General features: G+C 40.9%; 4 protein-coding genes and 1 pseudogene across 4 annotated transcripts; 1 reads left to right on the plus strand and 4 right to left on the minus strand.

Annotated features, from left to right (window-relative positions):
* The first annotated feature begins 2892 nt into the window (after positions 1 to 2892).
* LOC147938376 (uncharacterized) lies at positions 2893 to 7883 on the plus strand (annotated as a pseudogene).
* Positions 7884 to 8548: 665 nt separating this feature from the next.
* On the minus strand, positions 8549 to 10185 carry LOC104711056 (actin-depolymerizing factor 2). Its single transcript, XM_010427725.3, has 3 exons — positions 9837 to 10185; positions 9081 to 9340; positions 8549 to 8988 (listed from the first exon to the last, which is right to left on the minus strand). Exons 1-3 carry the CDS (start codon positions 9837 to 9839, stop codon positions 8838 to 8840), a joined length of 414 nt encoding a protein of 137 aa, XP_010426027.1. The 5' UTR covers positions 9840 to 10185; the 3' UTR covers positions 8549 to 8837.
* Positions 10186 to 10299: 114 nt separating this feature from the next.
* Positions 10300 to 11982, minus strand: LOC104711057 (actin-depolymerizing factor 1). Its single transcript, XM_010427726.3, has 3 exons — positions 11746 to 11982; positions 10804 to 11069; positions 10300 to 10704 (listed from the first exon to the last, which is right to left on the minus strand). The coding sequence occupies exons 1-3, from the start codon at positions 11746 to 11748 to the stop codon at positions 10554 to 10556; spliced, it is 420 nt and encodes a 139-aa protein (XP_010426028.1). The 5' UTR covers positions 11749 to 11982; the 3' UTR covers positions 10300 to 10553.
* Positions 11983 to 15748: 3766 nt separating this feature from the next.
* Positions 15749 to 17251, minus strand: LOC104711060 (uncharacterized). Its single transcript, XM_087464202.1, has 4 exons — positions 17106 to 17251; positions 16955 to 17023; positions 16757 to 16863; positions 15749 to 16312 (listed from the first exon to the last, which is right to left on the minus strand). Exons 1-4 carry the CDS (start codon positions 17140 to 17142, stop codon positions 16214 to 16216), a joined length of 312 nt encoding a protein of 103 aa, XP_087320328.1. The 5' UTR covers positions 17143 to 17251; the 3' UTR covers positions 15749 to 16213.
* A 125-nt stretch (positions 17252 to 17376) lies between these two features.
* On the minus strand, positions 17377 to 17963 carry LOC104711058 (histone H2B.7). The gene has a single exon (XM_010427727.3). The coding sequence runs from the start codon at positions 17961 to 17963 to the stop codon at positions 17526 to 17528; it is 438 nt and encodes a 145-aa protein (XP_010426029.1). The 3' UTR covers positions 17377 to 17525.
* Positions 17964 to 18439: the final 476 nt, after the last annotated feature.

The following is an 18439-nucleotide window of genomic DNA, read 5'->3' on the forward strand; positions in this document are numbered from 1 at the left end:
TAGGTTCTCGAAGATGGCTCACTTCATTCCATGCAATAAGAACAATGATGCTGTGCAATTGGCGAACTTATTCTTCAATCAGGTCGTAAGGCTTCATGGCGTTCCGCGCACCATCATATCCGATCGGGATCCCAAGTTCCTTGGTCACTTCTGGCGAACTATTTGGCGCAAGCTCGGGACGAAGTTACTGTACTCCACCGCGGCTCACCCTCAGACCGACGGCCAAACGGAGGTCGTCAACAGATCAATAGGCGCCTTACTCCGCACAGCTATCGCCAGCAACAAAGGCTCCTGGCTCGAGTGTATTCTGATCATCGAGTTTGCATACAACCAAGCGGTGCATTCAGCTACGAAAAGGTCGCCATTCGAGGTCGCATACGGATTCAAGCCTTTGACGCCCCTGGATCTCCTCCCTATACCATCGAATGAAGCCGAGAATCAAGACGGAGTCGCACGAGCAGAAATGGTCAAGGCTTTGCACGAGGAGGTCCGAGCCAACATAGAGCGAAGGAACGAGCAGTATGCACGCTTCCTCAACCGAGGACGTAAACCGATGCTGTTCAAACCTGGTGATTGGGTCTGGTTACACTTAAGGCCGGAGAGGTTCCAGCAGAAACGCAAGGACAAGCTCAGCCCGCGAGGAGATGGCCCATTCCGAGTCATCGAGAAGATCAACGATAACGCCTACCGACTTGAGCTTCCAGGTGAGTATGGTACGTCCACCTCATTCAATGTCACTGACCTCGTTCCGTTTGATGTAGGTGAAGACGAAGATGTTTTGGGGACAAAACCTTTTCAAGGGGGAGGGAATGATGTGATCGCAGGACGCGACCTCAGCAAAGAAGACCAAGACACGCCGGACGCGACCGAGACGCCTGACCAAGACGCATTGGACGCGACCAGGGCAACCTCTTCAGACGTGGCCAAGGCTCCAACGATCCTTCCCAGAGCCACCACACGTTCCAAGAGCTCAGCAAAGGCGGCCAAACAGCGGCTCAACCTATTTGTCCGAACTTACGTCCGACACCAGCCACCCAACGAAGACTCCGAAGGCTCAGTCCGCTTCGTCTTCACTCTTACCCAAGAGTGAAGACGGTCAAGTCGTTAAGCGAGGAAGTGTACTCTTTTTCCTCACTCCGGGTTTGTCCCAATGGGTTTACCGGAGGAGGTTTTAACGAGGCATGGAGCTAAACGCAAAACGCCTAAAGGCTAAGTTGCTTCACGCGCAAGGCCAAGGCGGTTATCTCTCTTTCCCTCTTATTTTTGGTTTAATTTTGAACTTGAGAATATTCTCTTTTGATCCTATGTTTGTGAACGTTGGAGAGTGTTTGTGGCTAAGCGTGTTAGTCAAAAGGTGGCGATGTGTTCTCTTTGTAAAGGGGACACGTCAAAAGGACGATGTGCGGATCAAGATGAATCCGCGTGTCTTTAAGCTCCTACCTAGACCTAGCTATTTAAACTCTTCTTAAGCCCTTGTTCCTCCTTAGACTTGTATGAAAATAAAACTTTTTCTCAAGAGAGATTCTTGAAACTTGTCTCACTCTTCTCTTTCTTCAATCCGGGATTGAACCTTGAGAAAACCCTAACAAGTCGCGAACCGGGTTCGCTCTTGTTAGCGACCGTATCAAGAGGAGAGCCAAACCTCTTGTGTCGTCAATCGATCCATCCGTATTTTCCCCTCACTACGTTTCCATCTGTCCTCTTTCATCTTTCTCGAGTCCCCTCGAATCATCTCAAATCATTCCGCAATTGTTTCCCTCGAAGACGTCCACCCGCTCGTCCCGCATCCGTACTGACCGATTGAACCGTTCGTGGCTTCCTGAAGTATCTCCCGAACGGCTCGTTTGAATTCCTTCAAACTCCGTTTCTATCGTTTGATTCTTCCCTAGAACCGAAGCCCAGAACCTCGGCCGTGAAAAGCTTCACCGACTGAAAGTTGGCTGAGAGTCCAAGCCGCGTCCGTACCGCGATCGTACCGTGACCGTGTCCTCGGATCACATCATCTGGTCTCTTCCTCAACCAACAAAACTATGCAGCTGATATACTCCATCGAGCCAACATGACTCATTGTAACCCCTGCACCACACCGGCCGATACACGCACTAAACTCGCCGCCAGGACTGGTTCGTCGGTTGCTAATCCGACCCTTTACCGTAGTCTTGCTGGCGCTCTTCAATATTTGACGTTTACAAGACCGGACATCTCCTTCACCGTTCAACAAGTCTGTCTGTTTATGCATGATCCTCGCGAGATCCATTACAAGGCTCTCAACGGATACTAAGGTACGTTAAAGGCACACTCGACTTTGGTTTGCAGCTATACCCTACCAAGACTTCCGGACTCGTAGCATCTATGGACGCCGACTCGGAAGGTTGTCCTTCCACACGACGCTCAACCTCTGGTTATTGTATCTTCCACGGTGACAATCTCATTTCATGGTCCGCAAAGCGTCGACACACTGTCTCACGGTCCAGTGCAAAAACCGAGGGCACATAGGAATTTACTATGTCAGCTGTTGACAAAAACACAATTATCTGTATAGATTGTTCACAATTTCTATAAATATATCTTTGTTTTAAAATATTCAAATTACAACATAGGAATTTACTACGTCAGCTCAAAGGAGCCAATTGGAGGTAAATTGTCTACAAAGGAAAAATAATTAAGAGTATTCTTGCAACATAGTAGTACGTACGTAGTAGCAAATTTTGGATTGAAAAAGAAGAAGAAGAGTTGACAAAAAAAAAAAAAAAAAGAAGAAGAAGGATTTAGATGTCCTGACATAGGTGTATCTAAAATATTTTCGCACTTGCCTAAAATAAAGCGATTCTAGGGTTTGCTCCGTTCCTTCCACGCTAGGTTTTGTGTGACGGCCGCCGCCGGTGCGCCTTCATGTCGGAGCCGGGTGTGCCGGCTTCCTCCCCGGAGGAGGTTGCTTCTCCTCAAAGTAAACAACAATTTTACGCTACCTCAGTGACTAAGCGTCCTTCGCTTAAGAAACACGATTTTGACATAAGTTTGGTTGATGGTGTCCCTACGATTGCGGTTCCTGATGCGGTGCTTCAAGACTCTGTCCCTCGATGGGATGATTTTCTGGTGGGTAGGTTTGCTTCGACGGCTCCTCATGTGGCTAAGATCCATGTCATTGTTAACAATATCTGGCCCCTTAGCAACTCGTCTTTACGTATTGATGTCTATGAGAATTCTGCTACTTCTGTTCACTTTCGTATCCGTGATGAATCAACGCGGTTACGCGTACTATGGCGTGGGATGTGGATTATTGCGGGTGTTCCAATGATGCTGACTAAGTGGTCTCCTCTTCCTGAAGACGCTCAGCCGGTGATAACATCCATGCCTTTGTGGGTAACTCTAAAGAATGTTCCGCATTCGTTATTTTCCTGGGAGGGTCTGGTTTTCTAACTAGTCGAGTTGGTAATCCTATCCGACTTCACCCTGATACAGAAATTTGTAGCAAATTTGATGAGGCCAAGGTTTTTGTGGAGGTGAATTTAACAAAGTCTTTGCCAAGCACGTTTCAATTTCAGTTGAATAAGGAGGAGGACGTCACTATTGAATTCCAATACGCGTGGCTTCCCCCCTGTTGCTCTCGCTGTCAAAAGTGGGGTCATTCCGCTGAGGTTTGCGTAACAGCTCCCTCGTCTCCTCCTAAGTCTCCCTTGGCTGATGTTTAGGAGGGTGAGATTGTTACTCGCAATGTGGCCCAACAATCTGCAGTCCTGCCTCCGTTAGCCCCGGTTCAACAGGCATTGTCAGTTGCTTATCCTGCTATACCGAGTTCTCCTCACTCACCTTCGGTTGGCGTCTCAAATAAACAAGTTGAAGAGGATCAGACAGGTTGGTCTGTTGTCTCCCCTGGCAAAGGCTGTAAGAGTTCAGAGAGAGCTGCTAATAAAACGGCTGTTGACCCTGATACTACTTTAGCCTCTCGGTTCTCTGTTCTTGGTGATGCAGGGGAGGCCTCTGAGGACTCGGGAGAGTCTGAGGAGGTTCCAGGCGCCACTTCTTCGTCAGGCTCCCTTGTGGAGACTGCGAAAGGTAATGGTGCTGAGGCGAAGCAGGGTCCAGCGAGTTCCTCCATTCGCACTTCCCTCCCGCGGCAGACAAAACACTCAGCTAAATCCTCCTCGGAGTCTCTTTCTCAGCAGCCTAAGGGTGCTCCCCTAGGTGTCTCGAGCAAGAAGAACTCCAGGAAACGTCATTAATGTCGGGTTTTTCCTAGAATACTCGCGGTTTCAACAAATCTAAAAAGCATTCTGTTGTTCGTGATTGGGTGCAAGTTGAATCCTTACAGTTTGGCTGCTTACTTGAAACGCGTGTCCAGGAAAATAAGGCATCTCGAATCATCTCTTCGGTGTTTCGAGGATGGTCTTCTATCACAAATTATGAATATAACAGTTTTGGGAGAATTTGGGTGGTTTGGAAGGAGGATGTGAGAGTTACTCCAGTATTTAAGAGTTGCCAGGTTGTAACTTGTTCTATTCTAATGTCGGGGGATACTCTTGAGTTTTTTGTTTCTTTTGTTTATGCGTCGAACCTAGCTGAGGAACGACAGGAGCTATGGTCTGACCTTTAGTATCATTATGATTCTCCTTTGTTCGCCAATAAGCCTTGGTTAATAGTTGGGGATTTTAATAACACACTCGATGTCGAGGAGCATTCAAATTTTGAAGACTCTCCTGCTGTCACAAGTGGTATGAGAGATTTTCAAGGCCTTGTTCAACATTGTGCTCAAGTGGATATGAATTATCATGGACCTCTGTTTACTTGGAGTAACAAGCGGGATGAGGGCTCTGTTTGTAAAAAGTTGGATCGGGTTTTGGTCAGTGAGGAGTGGAGCCGCAGTTTTTCTGATGCGTACAGTGTGTTTGACTCGGGGGGAGTTTCTGACCACCTCCGTTGCAGGTTCACTGTGGGAACTCAAATCCATAAACAGAGAGGGCCTTTTAAATTCTCAAATGTGCTTATGTCTTTTCCAAACTTTCAGTCCACAGTGCAAACTTTCTGGGATGGTACTGAAAGTTTTTTCCATTACACTTCGGCCATGTTTCGTTTTGCGAAGAAACTCAAGGCTCTCAAACCCATCTTACGTGCTTTAGGTTGACAGAAGCTCAGTAAGCTGTCAGAGCAGGTGGAGGAGGCTCACAAAGATCTTTGTGATTGCCAAACTACTTCCCTCTCTAACCCCTCTCCGGTCTCCATCGCGACTGAGGCTAAGGCTTTTCAAAGATGGGACCACATTTCGGATCTTGAGGAAAATTTCTTACACCAACGTTCCAAGCTTCATTGGATGTTAGTTGGTGACAAGAATAATAATTTTTTTCACTATGTTGTTAAGTCCAGACAGGCTCTAAATGCTATAAGAGAGATAACTTGCTCTGATGGTTTGGTTGTTAAATCACAGTCTGAGATTAAAATGGAGGCGGTGAGGTTCTTCAAAGACTTTCTCACGCATACTCCGTCAGATTTCGTTGGTGTCACCATTGATGAGCTTGAACAGTTGGTACCGTTTCGCTGCTCTGCTTCGGACCATGTCGGGTTGTTAAAAGTGGTCTCTGCAGAGGAAATTCGCAACACTCTCTTTAAAATGGCAGGGTGTAAGGCTCCTGGTCCAGATGGCTACACTGCTGATTTCTTCAAGCAAACTAGGTCAATATTGGGTAATGACTTCATTGTTGCTGTTCAGTCATTCTTTATCAAGGAGTTTCTCCCTAAAGGTGTTAACTCGACAATCTTAGCTCTCATTCCTAAGAAGTCAGATTCAAAGGAAATGAAGGACTATCGCCCTATATCATGTTGTAACGTGTGTACAAGGTTGTTTCTAAGATTATTGCCAATCGTCTAAAGGCCATTCTCCCATCTTTCATTGCTCCTAACCAGTCTACCTTTATTAAAGATAGACTTATGATGGAGAACTTGTTGTTAGCTTCGGAACTGGTTAAAGATTATCATCGAGAATCCATATCTTCTCGCTGCATGATGAAGATCGATATCTCAAAGGCATTTGATTCAGTGGAATGGCCATTTTTGCTCAACAACCTCAAGGCTATCAACCTTCCTGCTGCTTTTATACATTGGATTGAGCTTTGTATTGGGTCTGCCTCTTTCTCTGTTCAGGTAAATGGAGAGTTAGCTGGTTACTTTCAAAGTACGCGAGGGTTACGCCAAGGTTGCTCTCTGTCTCCGTACCTCTTTGTCATTTGTATGAATGTGTTGTCTCTTATGTTTGACAAAGCTGCAGTTGATCGTCGCATAGGCTACCATCCTCGTTGTAAGTCCCTCTGTCTCACCCACCTCTGTTTCGCTGATGACATATTAGTCTTCACTGACGGGAGTGCTCGCTCAATAGCTGAAACCTTGGCTGTATTTGATCAGTTTGCTGTCGCCTCTGGTCTTAAAATTAGCCTTGCGAAATCTACCTTTTCATGGCTGGTTTAACGCCTGAGCAACAGCAAGATATACTTCAACACTTCCCTTTTGCAGTTGGTTCTCTACCTGTCCGGTATTTAGGTTTACCGCTCTTAACCAGATCGATGACACAAGCGGATTATTTGCCTCTCCTTGAACGGATTCGCCTACGTATAACTTCCTTGACGGATCGTTTCTTGTCCTTTGCGGGTCGTCTTCAACTGATCAAATCAGTGCTTCTAAGTCTCACCATCTTCTGGCTCTCTGCTTTTTGTCTGCCAAAGAAATGTCTGCAGGAGATTGAAAGTATGCTCTCCGCTTTTCTGTGGTCTGGTCCAGATCTTAATACTAAAAAAGCAAAGGTCTCATGGGTAGATGTGTGTAAGCCGACTGATGAGGGAGGTTTGGGTCTGCGCCGTCTAACTGATATAAACACGGTTTGCATTCTCAAACTTATATGGCGACTTGTCTCTGCAAGACCTTCTTTATGGGTCCGGTGGGTTCAGAGCAACCTCATTCGAGGTGATGTTTTCTGGTCTGTTAGTGCTACAACTGTGAATGGTTCTTGGATGTGGAGGAAAATTTTAAAATATCAACACTTAGCTAGACCTTTCCATACGGTGGAGGTGGTTTCCGGGCTTCATACTTTGTTCTGGTTCGATGTTTGGTGCCCTCTTGGGCAACTCTCTGTTTTGTTTGGGACTAGAGGATACATTGACGTGGGTATACCAAAACAGAGTACGGTTGCAGAGGCTCTTACTCTGCATCGTAGGCGTAGGCATCGGACGGAGTTACTAAACAGGCTCGAGGAAGAGCTACACTCCATCCGTCATTCACTGCAGTCCCTAGGGTGTGATCGTTCCCTTTGGCGACAACAGAATGGCTCCTACAAGTCAAAATTCTCAGCCTTAGCTACCTGGCACATGATTCGACAACAACACCCTCCTTGTGCGTGGGCAAAAGGGGTGTGGTTCTCTCACTCGACACCAAAATATTCCTTTGTCACTTGGCTTGCTTCTCTTAACAGACTCTCGACTGGTGATAGACTTATCCTTTGGAATTCTGATGCTGACGGTGACTGTGTTCTATGCCAAGGCCATCAGGAAACAAAGAACCATCTTTTTTTCTCCTGCTCGTACTCCTCTCAAGTTTGGTCTACTTTGACTAGTACTCTGCTGGGCATCAAGTACACCACTCATTGGGATCAGTTGACTGCTCTGCTTGTGGATTCCTCCACCCCTTGTCTCCTTCGTTTCATTCTCCGTTATGTCTTCCAAGCCACGCTCCACAGTGTCTGGCGGGAACGGAATGCTAGACGACACGGTGAAACCCCCACTCCACCTGCCCGTCTTTTCCGTTTCATTGACAAGTCTGTCCGCAATCGGCTACTCTCCCTGTTGACATTTCCTGCCTATGAGAATGGTCTTCAACTCTGGTTTCAAACCCACCCCATCTAATCTATTTCAAACTATTTTTGCTTTACCTTTCTTGTTAATCTCAGTTTAAAATGATGCATTAAGTTGTAAAACAGTCTTTTTTTAGTGAATATAATTTAACATTCATACAAAAAAAAAATACAAAAAAAAAAAATTTGGATTACAGTAGTTGGTTATATCTCCCACTCAACTGTTTGGAATTGTTTTCGAAAGCTAAATAAGAATATATTGAACTAAAACTCGAAACTGAAACCATATCGTAAACTCAAAAAAAAAAAAAAAAGTTATATATATATATATATATTCCCCCAAATCGTTAATTACATTGTGATAAACGCTCTCTGGTCCAAGCTAACCTCTTCTTAGATAGTATTGTAGTTAAAGGTAAGCGAGGATTTTATAGTTGTAGTTGTTTATGAGAGAAATATAGGATTAGAGCTAATTTGATTTGTACAATGGACTTTGTTAATAATTGAAACTGAAAAGTTCCCTAATTACTTCACCGCCATAAATCCAATTTCTCCATCTCCATTTGTAACTGAAGCCTAGCCTGCTTCTTCTTCACATCTAAGCTTGACGTGCTTTGACTCTGTTTACATCGTAATTCGCAAGACCCAAAAGACTGATCACTAACACCAAGAAACCAAAGAACATAGCCACCTTCTGGTTAAAGGAGATGCTTGATATAGGGAGTCATAACATATACGGATGTATAAGATAAAATCAGAGGGATGATGAGACAAGGCTTGAAGCCACTATCTGATTCCCAAGTATTGTACAAATGTAAACTAATTGAAAACCATCACAAGGGCAACACATCTTCATAGTTGTCATAGATTAAACACATCAAAGACAGACAACAATACCAAATAGAATGAAGTTAAAAAAGTTTTTCATAACAGTCAGAGGAAACATATCTCACTCCAGAAACAAACTTATTCAAGAACCCTTGTATGGGTTTCCTTTTTATACTTCTTAGTTGGTGCGGCTTTTGAAAACATCAAGACCCATTTCGGTTGGATCAGTAGCTTGAAGCTCCACTTGAATCCCATCAAGTTCTCTCTTGAACCTATCCTTAGAGCTCGCATAAATCATCTTGTCTCTCACTTTAGCAGTGTCCGGAGACCTTTTTGCACACAAAACACATTGATGATGATCCAACAACACAAACAAATCAAAGGAACATAAATTGATTTTTAGCGAATAAAATTTTATTACCAAGCGATGAAGAAAATCTTGCTCTTCTGGCAGTTCTCAGCAGTGACAAAGTCGAAATCGTAAATGCAGTAGCGGCATTCATCTTCTGGAAGACTAGCAGCAAAGTCATCATACGTCTGTTCAGGCTCACCGAGCTTCTCTACAATCACTTGCCTGTCCTCAATCTTGTAGACTATGGTACGGAATGTTCGTTTCGCCTTCAGTTCCATAAATTTTAGCTTGCAATCATCATGCACTGCCATTCCTGACGCCGCGTTCGCCTGTTTATCATTTCAAATACACAGAACAAACAAAACAAATCTCTTCAAGAACACATTTATAAACCAAAGAGATCATCCATTTTAGAGAACTAGCTCAACAGTGTTAGATACTTCATCATCTGCTAAGTAGCTTCCAAATTCAGGAGACAAGAAAGCACCACAAAGATCGAACAATTAACTAAACACTGATCAACGACAACAAGTTCCTCCTGATTACAGATCAACTAGCGAAGAAGAATCACAACAAAAAATTACGAGTTCTTCATTTGATTTCTAGTCCTCCTAGGTATATGAATCCGATCACACACCAGAGCAACATACAAAAACACCAAAGATCGAACCAACACATAATTTTTTGTATTCTCTAGATCTAACGAGCGAGGAGCGTAATCAAAAATAGAGGAAACCAAAACGGAATTTGAAACTCGAATCGACAAGCAAAGCAAGGCTTCAAAGCGAAGAACTTGAGAGAGAAGACGAGAGAAACTGAGCTCACCATGGCTGAATCAAACCGATTTCAAAGAGAAGTTCCTCCTGGGTGAAGTGAAGAAGACGGAAGAAGAAGATATTTTCTCCGGTCGGCAAAGATCTATGGATATGTCTTTTTCTTTTCTTTACTGTTTCTTCTCTTTTTTTTTTTTTTCTTGTAGCAGCGTTATTTGTAAGCTATCCTTAAGATTTATTTATATAGGAAAAACATAACATATGGTCCATTTGCTTATGTGTTTCTTTTACATATGGTTATTATTAATATGGATAAGAAAAATACAGTAATGTAAATTATTGATCTCAGATTATGACATAATTAAAAATGATGATCCTACATATATTCGAAAATGTCATCTATTCATAAATTCGTGGATAAGTTTGTTTTCAATTCTATATACTGTGTGTAATCATATGAGTTGTGTACCTGTAGACCAAAAAAGATATATGTAGTTCAATCCGGGCCTAGACAGTTGTTTCATACATTTTCTTTTATAAATGATAACCAAAAGGGTTCATCTTCAATAGAAGATTTGGGTCCTTACACACACACCATTTCGAACCAAAGACAACATCGAACACAAGACATGGAAGTTGTTTAGGTTCATACCTTCTTCACAGTTAAATGTATAAAATAAAAGGGGGTAACATCACTCGGAAAAAACAGAATAAGAGAATATAAATCTTTCAAGGGGATAATAATAATAAACTTTGGGGTTTACTCTTTTTAGTTGGCACGGCTTCTGAAAACATCGAGATCCATCTCGGTTGGGTCAGCTGCCTGAAGCTCTATTTGAATTCCATCTAGTTCCCTCTTGAACCTGTCCTTAGAGCTCGCGTAGATCATCTTGCTTCTGACCTTAGCTATGTCAGGGCACCTTTGGCAAAACAAAACAGAATTATGCATTTACATATATATATATATGATGAAATATTTGGAAGATAATGAGAAAACGAGAGACAGAATCAGTAGCTACCAGGCGATGAAGAAGATCTTGCTCTTCTGGCAGTTCTCAGCAGTGACAAAGTCGAAATCGTAAATGGCGTAACGGCATTCATCAGCTGGAAGGCTGGCTGCAAAGTCATCATAGGTTTGGATAGGCTCACCGACTTTCTCAACAACCACTTGCTTCTGCTTCTCCTCGATCTTGTAAACAATGAAACGGTGTGTCCTTTTCGCCTTCAGTTCCATAAATCTCAGCTTGCAATCTTCATGCACAGCCATTCCAGATGCCGCATTCGCCTGTTAATGTTATATACCAAAAGAACACCTAATATGAACACCTTTTTCACACTACATACACTCAAAGACTTCTCACAAAACACAATTCAAAAAGTCCATAAAATCAATGACTCATTCCCAAGAACTAGCATTTAAGATCATCATAGCTTTACTCTCAAACCTCTATTATAAAACATGATAAAGACTGATGAATCCACAGTAGAAACAACATCCAACAGCTCAAGACGAAGTGATAAAAAGATAAGCAAGCAGAACAAGACTAGAGATATCAAATGTGGAGTGAGACTGATCAAGGAGAATGCATGGATCAAACAACGTAATAACACCAAAATTGATAGATATGAACAAGTTTCAACAAGAATAAGCCCTAAAATCAAACTGATTTCAAATTCTAGCGATCGGAAATCGAAAAAAAACCACAGTAAACTTCAACAGAGAAGCTATCTCTCACGCAGTTATGATCCTAGATCAATCCACAAAACGATCACAAATCTCAGAGATCTAAATCAAAAACTAAAATTCCATATACCAGATCTTAACGAAACAGCAAAAATGAGCTAGAATCGTCGTAACCAGATGATTTTGTATACGAGACCCAAACCCAAATCAACAGGCGCACGGACTACAGATCGAGGAATTAAAAGTATCATTATAAATAAGTAGAAATTGAGCTCACCATGGCTGGAAACACACTGCTATCAGAGCAAATTAACGAGAAGGAGAAGAAGATATTTCTTCAGGCGGCTTGAATCGACAGAGAGAATACAGTCACTTTTTTTTTCTTTTCTTGTCAATTTCTTTTTTCTTTTCTCGTCTTTTCTTCCTCAATTTATTTGGAAGTCCAACCACATACTATTTGGTATGTATGTCATTAATATTGTTGAATTTTATTAGTTTTCTAATGCAATATTGTAAGGGATTAGATTTATCTTTTGAACTCACTCTTTTTGGTAGCTTTTTCTTTTTTCACAACTGTTTTTATTTATGTTATAAGGCCAAAATTAACCAGCCAAAGTTACAGACAAGGCCAAAGCCCTACAAGCAGACTAAAAAATAAAAAGCCTAATAAGCCAAAAAAACAAACATTAAAAGCCCAAGCCCAGATTGTAAACCCTTCCATGAAAATTGAAGTGTATCGTGAATCACCAGACACGCGGCACAAGAGGAACATGGAAGATGACACTTGCTAAGTCGAAGAGGCTGGAGTCTCCGGTCGTCGGCAGCAGGAAGAGTCGCCGGAAAACTTTCAAATCCGGTCGAAATCGTCGACAAACAACAAGGGACTCTCGATCTACACCCACAGGAAAAGGCGAGTTCTAATTGCTGAGAATATGACTCCACCTATAGCTAAATTCTTAATCTTCTTCTTCAATAATAAAACTTCAATCTTCAAGAAAGTAGATCTACACCCTAAACTATTAAACCCAAGGATCTGCAACTCAAGAATTGCAGAGAGTATTCATCCCAAAAAGAAACACAACAACAAAAAAACAAAAGAACTTAAAACAGAATTAACCACCGTTCGCCGACCATAACGTTGCCGAGGAGACCAACGCATGCGGGAAGCAGAACCGGACATGACATCGCCGAGGAGGCCAACGCATGTCGGAGTCAAAGCCGGACATGAAATCGCCGAGGAGGCCAACTCATGCCGGAAGCAGAGCCGTCCATCACCGTTAAAGAATACGGTCGATGACGGAAACAAAATCCGACCCAAACACACACATAAGAAGCCGGTGTTGGTCGGACTGAAGCCGGTTACCTTGCCGGGGGAAACAAGACGTCGGCAAAGAGAACCCGATGGAAGTTTCTCTCTCTGAAAAATTGAGAGAGAGAAGAGAGAGAAACGGTTCCTTGGTTTCTAAACGACAATGTTATCTGAACAGGACTCTTTTTGGTAGCTATTTCAATAATATCATTGAGTTTTTAGTTAATAATTTTATTCTTAAACTTTTTTAAAATGATATACAAGTGATACCTAGGATTAGGATTAAAAGTTTGAATTTTTTTTAATATCTTTGATGATTGATTCAATAAATAATTCGTTAATAGTATAGAACTTGATTTCAAATTTTTGATGGATTTTGGCTAACGCAGAGTGATTCGATTTTTGTGAATGAAAAAAATATATTGGCTGCGAATTGTTGCAGCGGTTGGGGTGGACAAATTCATCTGCGGATTACACCGCTTTTTATTTATCATTCATCAAATGTTGTCCTCAGTGGACCAACTGTGGACCATTTTTGCATATAAATAGAGTTAATCCGCAGTGGTTTGTTGTCCGCATTAAAAATAAAACGGTCCAGGCCATAGACAGATTTGGCCGCCTTAACCACCGCTACCAGTCACACCCATTGAATTGGTTGAAAAACAGATTTAGGGTCTGAATGGTAACTACGATCGAGGCAGACAAATCTGTCTGCGGACCAGACCGCTCTGTTTTAAGTGTGGACAGCGAACCGCTGCGGTCCAACTCTATTTGTAAGGATAAGCGGTCCGCAGTTAGTCTGCTGCGGTTTTGTTTATGTTTTCTGTAGACAGCACCATTCGGACTACACATAGGATGTGAATGGTTACATCGGTTGGGGCAGACAAATCTGTCTGCGGACCAGACCGCTCTGTTTTAAGTGTGGATAACGAACCGCTGCTGTCCAACTCTATTTGTAAGGATAAGCGGTCCGCAGTTAGTCTGCCGCGGTTTTGTTTATGTTTTCTGTAGACCGCACCATTGGGACTACACATAGGATGTGAATGGTTACATTGGTTGGAGCGGACAAATCCATCTGCGGACTGGACCGCTTTTTATTTACCATTCAGCAAATATAGTCCACAGTGGTGCAGTCCAAATAAAGCAGAGACAAGACCGCAGTGGACCAACTGCGAACCGCTTTTGCATACAAATAGAGTTGGTCCGCAGCGGTCTGTAGTCCACCTTAAAAATGGAGCGGTCCAGACCGCAGACAGATTTGACCGCTCTGACCGCAGTTACCATTCAAACCCATAGTGAAAAGTAAATAAAAAACGGTATGATCTGCAAATGGATTTATCCGCCTCAACCGTTGCAACCATTCACACCCTTAAAATAAAATTGTTAAAATTTTAAATAAATTGAAAATCTCACAAAGACATAAAAGAGTCTATCACAAATAAAAATATCACTACAAATTAGTCCTATATAGTTTTAAGAAAAGATGGCCACACTTCATAATGGGAAAAAAAAAATTAAAAATACTTCATCTATTTTTTTTTGGACAAATAATACCTGATTTTTTTTATTGAAAAAATAATATCTCGTTTAATTAATTAAAGCTGATTAATATCTCAGTTTTTAAATGTTGTAAGTTTTATACCTGACATATGTATCGTTAATTTCAAATTACTGTTTTACCCTTAAAATAAGAAATTTTTATTTAATTTAAATTAAACAAAATAAAATAAATAAATAAAAAAAATTGAAGCCAAGAACTTCGTCTTCTTCGTTGGCGTCTCTAAGACCCTATGTATTCCAGTTCAATTTCTTGAACAAAAACCAAAAATCCTAACTAAATCTTATAAAAGTTTTCCTTGGTTTTGTTCTCTCTTTCAATTTAAAGAAGAAAAAAAACATGAACAAAGAATCAGAAACTAGAATTTAAAGATTTAACAATTTTTTACAAAACAAAAGATAATTAATTATATATGACTGTAGTATGTATCGATTTGCCCAATTTGAGTTCGGTTTTGTTGTATGGGTATTCCCAACTTCCCCAGAGCTTAAATCTTTGTTACTGTCATTGTATGTGGTTATTAATGAAAACAAATCATATAAACAAATTTATGGGTTTTTGTTTAGACAAGACACAAGAGTGGGATTTGTTGTTTGACTTGTTTCTCTGAACTATTACGAAGAAGGGCTTTGCTAATTTCTTTAAAAGGTATAAATCCACAAGAATCTTCTCTTTCAGAAACCTTGATCCCTTCAGTTGCAGATTCAGAACCAAGATTAACAACTCTCCCAAGAGACTGAAAAGCTCCATTATTAGCCACATAGTCCAAAATTGGTTTTGTCAAACCCATGTTGCTTCCGACTGCAGTTGGAGAAGCCGAACAGAAATCAGGATGCTTTGCTAGAACCATAATACTACCAGCTGCAACAGACGGCGGAGAAGACAGAGGCACAAAATCAGGAGCATTAATATCTCGGGTTGGATTTTTTTTTATCTTTTTCTTTTTAAAAAAAAAATTATATTGTTTGTTTAATTTAAAATAAATAAAAATTTCTTATTTTAAGGGTAAAATAGTAATTTAAAATTAACGATACACGTTTTAGGTATAAAACTTACAATATTTAAAAACTGAAATATTAATCAGTTTTAATTAATTAAATGAAGTATTATTTTTGCCCCTTCATAATGTATTAACATATATCTATCAGTCTAAACAAATTGTTTTAAAACAATTGTACTCCCTGGCCTAGATACTTGAATGACAAACCAAAAGTTGGTTGCCATCTCGCTGATTAGATTTACAAAAGTTCCAACATAAATTAATGTTTTATTAGTGTACTTTAATTTACAAGCTTTAAAACTCAATTACTAGTGGTCCCATTTATGAATGCTGATAGACTTTAGAGCCAAAAAAAGATTATAACACATATACACATATTGGTAAGTCTGCATAATGTAAAAGAAATTGGGAAATTTTTCATATCAAAAATAAATAAAATCAAATTCCACTAAATTAAAATATTCCATATGCCAAAATATATATTTCTTGCCATCGATTTTTTAGCATATTTTGAAAACAAAATCGAAATTAAATGAAAGGTACCTCTTCGGCACCTCTCTCGGTTGGCTCCTCCACTTTGACGCTCAACTTTCATTATAGCGGTGATGGGAAGCAGCTGAGAGGAGCCAATCAAGATACAGACCCGCGGATATTTCGGAGTTTGCTTTGTGCGACAGCTTTCCCACCGGCATGTGACCCTAGCCTCACCGCTTATTATACTTAAGCCCATTAATTAAATCAGGCCCAGATCACCTCAAATGCGAACGTATACTGTTTTCAAGGATTCTTCTACAAACAAGACTACAAACAATATCTCACAAATTGCATCTGTTCTGTGTAGTGAACAGGGAAATGATGATCTCAGATTTATGCCTAAATTACCGGCGTTCATCATCGGCTTTCTCACTGTTAATATCCGTTGTCACTTCCTCTGCCTTCTTGGCAACTTCAACAAATATTAGTCTACCATCTACAATCTGAAACAAACAAAAGAACCAACTATAACTTCAGTACATTTGCCAAGAAGCTCAACAACGTTATCATCACAATGAAAGGACCAGCATAACATTGATATAGCTTCAGACCCTGATCGGCATTTCTACAGTAGATTCTAACTTCAGTACATTTGTTAAGAAGCTCAGCAACGTTATCATCACAATGAAAGGGACCAAAATCTATATAAGGCTTCAGACCCTAATCAGCATTTCTACAGTAGATTCTAATACAGTGGATATATAGCTCTACAAAACGTATCACCGAGAGTGTCGAGAGTAGAGATGTTTAGGACAATAAATATGAAAATTCGTTTCAGTACAAATTTAAATCTTAAAAGCAAATCTCCAAGAACTGATTAGTAGTACAACAAAGCCAGAAACTTATTGAAGTGGTAACGCAGATATTCAATTGGGTTTTCTTCTCACCTTGCCATCTAAGCTTTTCAAGGCCTTTCGAGCATCATCTTCAGACTCGAATGTGATAAAGCCGAACCCTTTTGGTCTCTGCGTTTCTGGGTCTCTAATAAGCCGAGCTAACCAAAACCCACAACACAAAATTTAGTTTGAGGAACACACAAAGAATCCTAATCGAGCCTTAAACAATATTCAATTTCGTGTCAGCACCTTCTTTGATTTGACCAAAAGGAGAAAACAATTGCCTCAGAGATTGATCAGTAGTGTAAGCAGATAACCCTGCAAAAGATACAAATCAAATCAAACCAGAGCAAGGTGATAAAGAATCTAATCAGAGATGATGAAAAAACCATCATCTTACTGCTTACGAAGAGCTGAGCTGAGAATCTATTTGCCATCCTTGAACCCAAAACTGTTCCTAGTGAAGAAAGCTAAAAGAACGAAACTTCTCTAGGTTAACTTAACTGCTCGAACGACACGACGACGTTTTTCGGAGGAAATACAAGATTCCGATCGACACGACGACGTTTAATTGAAGCGAGAAGAAGCTAAATTCAATCACCGATTCATTTGCAGTGTAGAAGATATGATTTTTAGAGACATTTCATCAGAGAGATTAAAGCTTTGATTGATTTAAGAGAAAGATCGGATCTCGTTTAGATAACAGAAATCGAATTACACAACTTCTAATAGTGAAAACACCGATAAAATCTATAAAAAGCCCTAATTATACAAACACCTTAAAAGACCAAATCAACGATTCCAACAAGATCCGCACAATTCAAGAACTAGTAAATTTCGTCACAGCCTTAGTTCCTTCAGAAACAGCATGCTTAGCGAGCTCACCAGGGAGCACAAGTCTAACAGCAGTCTGAATCTCCCGAGAAGTAATCGTAGGCTTCTTGTTGTACCTAGCGAGCTTAGACGACTCCGAAGCGAGCTTCTCGAAGATATCGTTGATGAAACTGTTCATAATCCCCATAGCTTTGCTTGAGATACCAATATCTGGATGAACTTGTTTCAGAACCTTGAAGATGTAGATCTTGTACGTCTCGACGCTCTTCTTCTTCATCTTCTTCTTCTTGTCGCCGCCAGCTCCAGCTTCCTTTGGGAGCTTCTTGCCGGCTTTCGGTTTCTTCTCCGCCGGTGCTTTCTCGGCTTTTGATTTCTCCTCTACTGGTTTCTTCTCTGCGGGCTTCTTCTCTGCCTTTGGAGCCATTCTTCAAACAAAGTATCAGAGAAAAGAAAAGTTTCGGAATTTTAGAAAAGATAAAATTGTGAGATCAAGCTTTTTTTTGTCGTGTGTGTTGTTGTTCAATCGATTCCATAGCTGATGTATATATACGAGTATGTATTAGATACTGATTGGTTAGTTCTGGTTTCACGAGGATTGATGACGTGGACTCCATTACGTACCGTTAGATTATAACAAATTGACGGTGTAGAATACGCAGAATCAAAATTAATTACGAGTTTAACGAGAAAAATCGGCTTAATTGGACTCTGCGTAAATGGGCCCTCTAAGATAATAGCGAGTATTTTCCAAATTTCCTCTTAAAAAAAAACGGATTTGATCTTGGACACGTACCCAATGGGCCACGCGTACCAGCCCACATAAACCACAACAGAGTGTATCCATTATATCGGTTTATATTCTGACCTAGAAGGTTAGAAGTTTAGAACGAATCGGTTTTT

This window comes from Camelina sativa, chromosome 9 (genome assembly GCF_030686135.1).
Source record: "Camelina sativa cultivar CO46 ecotype springtype chromosome 9, ASM3068613v1".
NCBI lineage: Eukaryota > Viridiplantae > Streptophyta > Magnoliopsida > Brassicales > Brassicaceae > Camelina > Camelina sativa.

What these genes read in the sequence shown, in the direction of transcription:
- LOC104711056 (XM_010427725.3), bottom strand. An exon ending in AAGATTTTCTTCATCGCTTG is followed by an intron (nt 8,989 to 9,080) that starts GTAATAAAATTT and finishes GTGTGCAAAAAG; the next exon opens with GTCTCCGGACACTGCTAAAG.
- LOC104711057 (XM_010427726.3), bottom strand. An exon ending in AAGATCTTCTTCATCGCCTG is followed by an intron (nt 10,705 to 10,803) that starts GTAGCTACTGAT and finishes GTTTTGCCAAAG; the next exon opens with GTGCCCTGACATAGCTAAGG.
- LOC104711060 (XM_087464202.1), bottom strand. Translation starts at nt 17,142, where the DNA reads ATGGCAAATAGATTCTCAGCTCAGCTCTTCGTAAGCA. An exon ending in AGCTCAGCTCTTCGTAAGCA is followed by an intron (nt 17,024 to 17,105) that starts GTAAGATGATGG and finishes TATCTTTTGCAG; the next exon opens with GGTTATCTGCTTACACTACT. An exon ending in TTTTGGTCAAATCAAAGAAG is followed by an intron (nt 16,864 to 16,954) that starts GTGCTGACACGA and finishes GGTTTTGGTTAG; the next exon opens with CTCGGCTTATTAGAGACCCA.
- LOC104711058 (XM_010427727.3), bottom strand. Translation starts at nt 17,963, where the DNA reads ATGGCTCCAAAGGCAGAGAAGAAGCCCGCAGAGAAGAAACCAGTAGAG.